The sequence below is a fragment of the Nanorana parkeri genome, unplaced genomic scaffold (genome assembly GCF_000935625.1).
Source record: "Nanorana parkeri isolate BGI_ZX_2015 unplaced genomic scaffold, ASM93562v1 scaffold407, whole genome shotgun sequence".
Classification (NCBI taxonomy): Eukaryota; Metazoa; Chordata; class Amphibia; order Anura; family Dicroglossidae; genus Nanorana; species Nanorana parkeri.
Window position 1 is genome coordinate 377410 of NW_017306675.1, and position 8448 is coordinate 385857.

The following is an 8448-nucleotide window of genomic DNA, read 5'->3' on the forward strand; positions in this document are numbered from 1 at the left end:
CCCTAGAAAAAAAAAAAAAAAAAAAAGAGCATTTAACCCTTGCAGTGCAGGGGTAGCCCCACTGCGAGGTTTAGAATCTTGTATGCCTTGAGTCCTTCTTTATAGAAGAACTCCAAGTTTTATTAAAATTAACCCATGCCATGAGGCTACCCCCACACAGCATGGGTTAGGTGCTCATTTTGATCAAGGGAGAAAATAAAGCAGATGTACTCACCTCAGCCTTCATCCTGTGACTGCTCAACTCACTCCTCCTGTGCCCCTGCATGCTCCACTTCAAGGGTTAATTTAAATGAATCATGGAGTTCTTTTTTAAATACACTTGCTGCGCTTTAATGACTGTTAGTTATTACACGATTATTGAACTTTGAACATAGGTGTGTTCGCCAGCAAGCACACTACATATATATATTTAATAAAGCTTTATTTTCACATTGCATGAAAAAGTAAGTTTTTGTTTATAGCTGTCAGCATGATTATCTGATAATTTTCAGCCAGGTGACAGAAAGAAATAGATAAGTAACGAGGATGAGACTTGGAACGCAGTAGAAAAACTTACAATCAAAATGAAGCTTGGCATGCAGAAGCAGAGATAATGAGAACGAGGCTTGGGGCGCAGAAGCAGAGCTCATGAAAACGAGCCTTGAAACATAGATTCTGATAGAATGAAAACGAGGCTTGAAACACAGAAGCCGAGAAAATAAGAACAAGACTTGGAACGCAGAAGCAGAGATAATGAGAACGAGGCTTGAAACGCATAAGCAGAAACAATGAGAATGAGGCTTGGAACTCAGAAAAAGGAAGGAGTAAATGCCAACTACCACGGAGTATCCGGACAGTCGGTGACTGGGAAAAGTGGACTTGATGATTAAGGTAATATGTACAGCATCTGTTATAACGGAATGTGAGCAGAGAGACTGCTGAAGATTGAGGTGAACTATCTGTATGAGGGATTTAGTACCATATGCTGTAAACTCTGGTGTAGCAGTTTTTTGTCGGGCTGGGGTTGTGTCCTGAGTTAGTTGCACTGTGTTAGACATTTTATTGGCACTCATAACGTCTGCAGATTGTGCTTTCATTAACTACCAAATCTATTGTTTAATACAATCATTCACTTCTGCCAAATATGTTGCCGAGTTAAAATGATATATTCTACTCATGTCATTCATGTAATATAGTTCTCCTCTTTCACAGTGAAATAAGAAAATGACCAATTATTCAACTCACCGCATATGGGTAGAAAATGGATTGCCAGACGCACACATACAGCGCTAATGTAGGAAGTGAAGGTGCAGGTCCCAGAATGCATTGCAGCAGTTTGTATGTTTGAGCTTTGGGTTCTGTTAGTGGAAGTTGGGTCAGCTGTAATAATCATGCCTCCAGCAATGATCTTTTATGGATACTTACATTGGTCTAGCTTGGCTCAATATATGTATCTATATCTGATATGTGGGGGTGCCAATGAGGACGTTGAAAATCACTATAATAAGTAGTGCTACATACAGTGATAGCCATGATCCTTCCAGGCATGGCTTCCCCTCTACACCCTGAGCACAACAAATTGTTTACTTGGCACCGCTGCCATTCAGGGAATACAAGGTGTTCTCTGATTTGACACCGCGGAGAGGAAGAATAGATCATGTCACGGTCTGCACCTTGTCCCATCAGGAAACACCTAAAATTTTGGAGTTCCCCTGACTTTTTGTTTCAGATTTAATGTCATCAAAGATCATGAAGACGGCTAGAGAGGGTGAATCTTTCCAACAGAGTCCTAGACAGCAATAAAAACATGGCAGGTGTTTTAACACTTCCTTGCTCTATTCCCCCCACAAAAAAATACAACATGTTCCCCGAGCAGCATTATTCAATTATTCATTGCAGCACTGTGCCAGGGGGGATGACGGACCACTGGGCTCTACGTGAGAGAAGCAGCCTGAATTTCCTGCATGCTGACATCACAGGGGTGTTTAACATGGGCTGCAGTTCTAGAACATTAAAAAAAAAAAAAACATTCTGTTGGCTTTAAATACAGAAAGTTCCATTACACAAGTGTCTCCCAAGAGGGGTGTAAGCTACCAGTACTCATCCTCAATGCAGGTGGTATGTTTCAGGATTTTTGTACAAGATATGCCTTGTGAATGTGTTTTCTTTACCATCAACTGCTTGTGACAGACATTAAAGGAGAACTATGGGGTAAGTGTTTTTTCCCATAGTTCTCCTCAGGGTCACGGGAGGACACAAACTAGAGTCCTCCCGTGACCCAAAGCTCAATATACCGCAAACTACAACTCGCGGTATACTGAGACCGCCGCAGCCGGGACAGATCCCGACATTACTGTCGAGAGCCACCCAGCTGCATGATTGACAGCTGGCTCTGCCTACCTAGAGGTAGAGCCAGCTGTACCCACCCCCTACCCTGTCAGTTCCTCCAGTCAGCGCTGGAGGAACGGAGCGGTGGAATCCCTGCAGGGAGCCGTGAGTGACAGTCATGGCTCTCTGCAGGGTAATGATCGAGAAGTGAGCGAGCGACGGTATGTGTTCGCTCACTTCCCGATCTATTGAGCTGACGTGTGACAGTCTCATTGTCGCACGTCGGCTTGAACTATGAGGTTGAGTGAAAATCACTCATCTCATAGTTCTCCTTTAAAGGGGCATGTCAGATTTCCCAGGAAGATGGGATGTGGCATATCTATACTGGAATAGTCTCCTGTGGAATATTGAGGTGTTCGTGATCTCAAGCTTGTGACATAGCTAATGCAAAGAACCCAAATGGATGAAGAGAGAAGGAAGTTCCATGCCTGTACAGTAGCATCTAGTGCAGCTAACACTGATTGCAGAGATTTAAAAAATGTCTTGTGCTAAAAATCTGATTTATTTATGTATTATTTTTTTTTAGGGATAATGCTGCCAACATGTCTGTGGAGTCATTGCTTACTGAGCGCATTGTAATTGCCAAGGAACTGATCAAGAGAGCTGAAGCCCTTTCCAAGTCTCGTGTTGGTGGAGTTGAAGGTGGAGCAAAACTATGCAGCAAGCTGAGAGCTGAGTTGAAGTTCTTGCAAAAGGTGGAAGTGGGAAAGGTAGCCATTAAGGAGTCTCACTTGAGAAGCACCAACCTTACTCATCTGCAAGCCATTCTTGAGTCTGCTGAGAGTCTAGAGGATGTGGTCAGTGTACTCCATGTCTTCAGCTACAAAGACCAATTTGGTGAAAAGCAAACGCTTGTAGTGGATGTGGTAGCTAATGGCGGACACACATGGGTGAAAGCAGTTGGAAGAAAAGCTGAAGCCCTGCATAATATATGGCTTGGACGTGGTCAGTACGGTGACAAAAGCATAATTGAACAAGCAGAGGATTACCTACAAGCTAGTCACCAGCAACCTGTACAGTATAGCAGTCCTCACATCATATTTGCTTTCTATAATGGTATTTCATGCCCTATGGCTGAAAAGCTAAAGCAGATGGGAATTTCAGTACGTGGAGATATAGTAGCTGTTAATGCCTTTGAAGATACTGCACAAGAAGAAGATACTTTAAGTAACAGTGAATCGGAGGATGATGATGATTCAGAGCTCCTACATGGTGGTATAGTAGATAGAGATAATATAGTGGCCAGTGTGGCTTTTCCTAGGGAGATCAAAGTTGAAGTCTGTAAACGAGTGAACTTGGACATCACTACATTAATCACCTATGTATCTGCACTCAGTCATGGGGGTTGCCACTTGGTATTTAAGGAGAAAGTATTAACAGAGCAGGCTGCTCAGGAAAGGAAGGAGAAGGTCTTGCCATTGCTGACTTCTTTCATGGATGACAAAGAACTGTTTGCATGTGAGTCTGCTGTGAGGGACTTCCAGTCTATCTTAAAAACCTTGGGAGGACCAAAAGAAAGGGAGCGAGCTGCAACACTTATTAAAAGAATTACGGTGGTACCTGACCAGCCTTCAGAACGTGCCTTAAAACTTGAAGTCAGCTCTAAAATAAACCGGCGCTCAGTCTCCATATTTGGTTCTGGGGACAGCTTGAAAGCCATCACAATGACCGCTAACAGTGGCTTTGTAAGAGCAGCGAATAACCAGGGTGTTACATTTAGTGTTTTTATCCACCATCCTAGAGCACTAACTGAAAGCAAAGAATCTACTGCTACTCCTGTACCGAAGCAGCATGCGTCTCCAGATCGTCTATGACCTAATCGGGTGCTGATTTCTCATGATTTTCTTCAGGTCTTATTAGTTTTATCACAAAGGGCAAAGTTTATGCCATATTTGCTTTATGAAATAAATGTCCAGGAAATTCTTGGATAAATAAAGTCATGTACTTGAAGAGTTTTTTTTTTCTTGTGTATATGCAAATTAAAATCTGGTTTTGTACCTCCATCTGTCCCCTCATCTCAGTTGGCAACAGAAATCATACCTTAGATGCCTGTCCTGCCCAAGCATTTTTTACAGCCTTCAGCTTTGGTGTACCCGGTAAGGCTTATGTGGCCAACGTACTGAACCTTAAACACCGCGTTGCCATAGAAAGTAATTGGCAAGTGGGCTTTAGATAACCGCTATGCTCCGTAGCAGCACCTGGTACTTGCAATGGACCAACTGTCTCAGGCTACACCTTAGGCTGTTAAAGTGGAAGCAAATTTGCCACAAAAAAAAATGCTGATCGGTAGGCTTTATATGACAGAAGAGACTGTATAAGGCTCTTCTGCCATAAAAGCTTCTTGCTTCCATTTAGCAATTTTTTTCCTGTGCACTGAGCTACGTGTACACTACACAGCTCAGTGCACAGTCCCGGCATGTCAAAATGAATTAACTCCCGTGCACATACGCGGGGGTTGCATTCTTGGGGTTCTGCCAATCAAGCAGCTTAAAGCGGACCTTTACCCTTATCTTAAAAATTAACAACAATCTACAAACAGATACTTCTGGGTAACTGCAGGCTTTGTATTCTTTGAATAACTTATTTCTCTTTTCTTCCCCAGTCTTCTGACAGTGGCTATGTTTACTAAGGGCAGATTACTAGCTCTCCTATTACTTCTTGATTTCTGACACATGTGACCATGAACATCATCTCGGGCGAGGGCAATGCCTTTCCCTTAGATTACAGATGAGATTCCCCAGCAATGCTCTGCTGATGACAAGGCAATCCCAGTGTGCTTAGCTTGGCAAACTGAAGTTATTTGCACTTTTAAAGCAGGAAGTGAATGCTCTGCAAGTATTTCAAAATCACAGGATTTTATACCTGACATGTCTATGTTATTAGGGATGCAGCGATATATCGGCCGCTGAAACATATCGGCCGAAAATGGCGCTTTTGGCTAAATGCCATTTTCCTGCCAATACATCGGCGCATCCCTGCTGGGCGCTGCTCTGTATCCCAGTGGGGAGGAGAGAAACTGACAGCCGGCCAAGCGTTGCAGGAGGAGAGCGCTGTGAGCGGCCAGCGTCTCTCCTCCCACACCGCTCAGCCTCCTATCACAGTCCGGCAGAGCGTTGTGCGCGGAGACAGCCCGTGCTGTCACAGGAAGCTGAGCTCTCCGCTCACTCAGCCTCCTGTGACAGCGTGTCAAGAAGAAGAGCCAATGCAAACATCAGTGATCGCTGAGTGTTTGTACATAATTGAGAACATAGTATGGTTACTATAGTCTCCATTATGAATGGATGGGACGTGATCTACATCACCTCCTGTTCATTCATAGTTGTAGTTATAGTAATCATACTCTGTCCTCATGTTATCAATGAACAGGCACACTCATAGAGGATTCCTGTTCATTGATAACGGGATACAGAAAACGAGATTTGAGGACTTTGTGTTCTCAATCTCTTTTTCTATTTTAAAAGGGAAATATCAGGGGCCTGTTTAGACCGCTAATATTTCCCTGAAGCCCCTAAAATTAAATTAAAAAAAATGAGTAAATAAATATTAAAAAGTTTATAAAAAATATTAAAAAAAAGTGAAAAACATTTTCGGTTTCGGCCTGGCATTTTTTTTTTATTACGGTTTCATTTTGGTTTTGAAATCTCCATTTTCTGTGCACCTCTAGTTATTATTAATCATCATACATAGAGGGATGCATTGGTAGAATTTGATTTTTGAGGGTAAAGGTCTGCTTTAAGACTCGAAAACCCAGAAGATTGGGCTGGAGATAACAGCGCTGGTGTGTTAGGAGTGCAGTATTGGAAGGGCCATAATGCCATAATGTACTAATATGTACTAATATTCTGTGTATACGAAGACATTATGGCTAAGCCCTCATTCACACTGCTAAGAGCCGGCCCGTACAGATCTGAGCGGCGTGCACGGCCGCATCGGGCCGCTCCTGGGAAGGACAGGTCCTGCGTGTGATTGTACGCAGCAGCCTATTCTTCTCTATGGGAGTACGTGGCCTACGCTCACCCAAACTGCCATCCGTGTGGGTGTCTGACAGTATGGATCCTGTCTGCGTCTGAGCACGGACGCCTGCACCCGCACAGATGTGCATTTCGTGTGAGCGTATGGCTGCGCACTCCCATAGAGAAGAACAGGCTGCTGCGTACAATCACATGCAGCACCTGTCCTTCCCAGGAGCAGCTCGATACGGCCATGCATGCCGCACGGATCTGTAGGGGCCGGCTCTTGGCAGTGTGAATGAGGCCTAAAAGCTCTATAATTGAATTCTAGAACTTCTGCTTTAACACTGTAATGCAACACTACATTTACACTTTAAATACAAGGCAATGAACAGTTAGATCTTTTTCTATATGATTGTATACATTGTATTAACTAGATCTGTAATCTGGAATTTAAAAGAATCCCATTGTAAGTGAAATATGGACACTGACTTAGCTAACCTCCTTAAAGTGGCCCCATTGCTATAGGACCAGAACTAAGCTAAGCTCAACCTGTAAAAGAAGATGCTGTATTCATTCCTTTCCTGTAGCCTGTGTTAAAAGTCTGTCATATTGTGATCTCAAGCTACTTCAGGTATCTAACACTTTCAAGTGTGTCAAATACCTGCTTCCCCTCCATGTCCTGTGGTTCCTCTCAATGGCTTGTACATCCTGTAATGAGGACTAATCAGCAATAAAGCAGAGTTTTAACACATGGGCTGCCTGAAAGCTATCTTGTTTAGTTTCAACCCTATAGTGACGAGGTCATACTGATAGACTGACATTGACTTGACATGGAATTTTGACCCTTTGGTTGCACCGACCCTCTTTCTTTAATACTCTGAGTCACTAAACCAAAACAAGAATGTAGATAAGTATCTCTGACATCACTCTAAAGCTAGCCATACATTCAAAGACTTCTCTCCTTCAGCCTGTGACAGTACTCTCAGCCCCCATATTCCTTCCAAAGCCAGTTTCCTAAACACTGCTTTAAAAGTTGTGGTAAGGATTATTTTTTATAGAACAGTAGCTACAGTAAGTACTTATCTCTCTGGCCTTGTAGTATTGTGGGTTTTGAGTGTAATTCCTTTAGAAAACAATTTGCATGGGTTCCTCCTGTATGTGGTAATTTCTTCCTAAATACAGAAACCTTTACAGATGTGGACAAATTTGTTGGCAACCTTCCACTCTGAACTCACAATTCTCTCTGAAACTAAAGTAATTTAGACATGCATCATTGTTTATTCCATATTTAATAAAAATCAGAACTGTTCTTTTAGATTTTTTTTTTAATCAACAGAATATTCTAAATGATAAAACAAATGGAAATGGCATGGACTAAAATGATAGGGCCCTTAACGTAATATTTTTTGTTGGACAACCTTTAGAGGCTATCACTAAAAACAAACGATTTCTGTAGCTCTCAATGAGACTTCTGCACTTGCCAACAGATAGTTTGGCCCACTCTTCTAGAGTAAACTGCTCCAGATGTCTCGGGTTTGAAGAGTTCCTTCTCTGCATGCTTCAGCTCTCTCCATAGATGTTGGATAGGATTCACATCTTATAGAAGGCCAATTCAGAATAGTCCAATGTTTTGTTGTTAGCTGGGTGCTTTGGATGGTTTTAGCTGTGTGCTTTGGGTCATTATCCTGTTGCAGGACCCATGACCTGTGACTAAGGCAGAGCTTTTTGACACTGAGCAGTGCGTTTTGCTCTAGAATTCCTTATTTGTCTTGAGACAGAGGCGTAACTAGAACCTCTAGGGCCCTGGTGCAAGAAGCTATGAAGGCCCCCCCCCCAACCCCCTGCCGCCATGGCACTGTGTGGTTAACAGGACGGCTGCCGAGGTCCCCAGCAAGCGCGGGACCTCAGGCAGCCGCCTCAGTTTAAAAATTTAGTGCCAGTGTTCTGTCGAGAACGCCGACCCAGTATCTGCGTTTGCGCACAGACGGGATTTACGAGGAAACCGGCATTTATTTACAAAGTATTTGTTTGTAATTGTTAATTGTGACCGCTAATAATATGCCGTCCATGGCAGTAAATGATGGATGGCATATTATTAACGGTCACAATGAACAATTTTAACGAAATA

The 8448-nt window shown here is 42.9% G+C and overlaps 1 protein-coding gene across 1 annotated transcript; it reads left to right on the top strand.

The window, feature by feature from the left end:
• Positions 1 to 791: 791 nt before the first annotated feature.
• Positions 792 to 4308, top strand: CUNH7orf25 (chromosome unknown C7orf25 homolog). The gene is made up of 2 exons (XM_018559619.1): positions 792 to 870; positions 2894 to 4308. The coding sequence occupies exon 2, from the start codon at positions 2910 to 2912 to the stop codon at positions 4179 to 4181; it is 1272 nt and encodes a 423-aa protein (XP_018415121.1). The 5' UTR covers positions 792 to 870; positions 2894 to 2909; the 3' UTR covers positions 4182 to 4308.
• Positions 4309 to 8448: the final 4140 nt, after the last annotated feature.

What these genes read in the sequence shown, in the direction of transcription:
- CUNH7orf25 (XM_018559619.1), top strand. Translation starts at nt 2,910, where the DNA reads ATGTCTGTGGAGTCATTGCTTACTGAGCGCATTGTAATTGCCAAGGAA.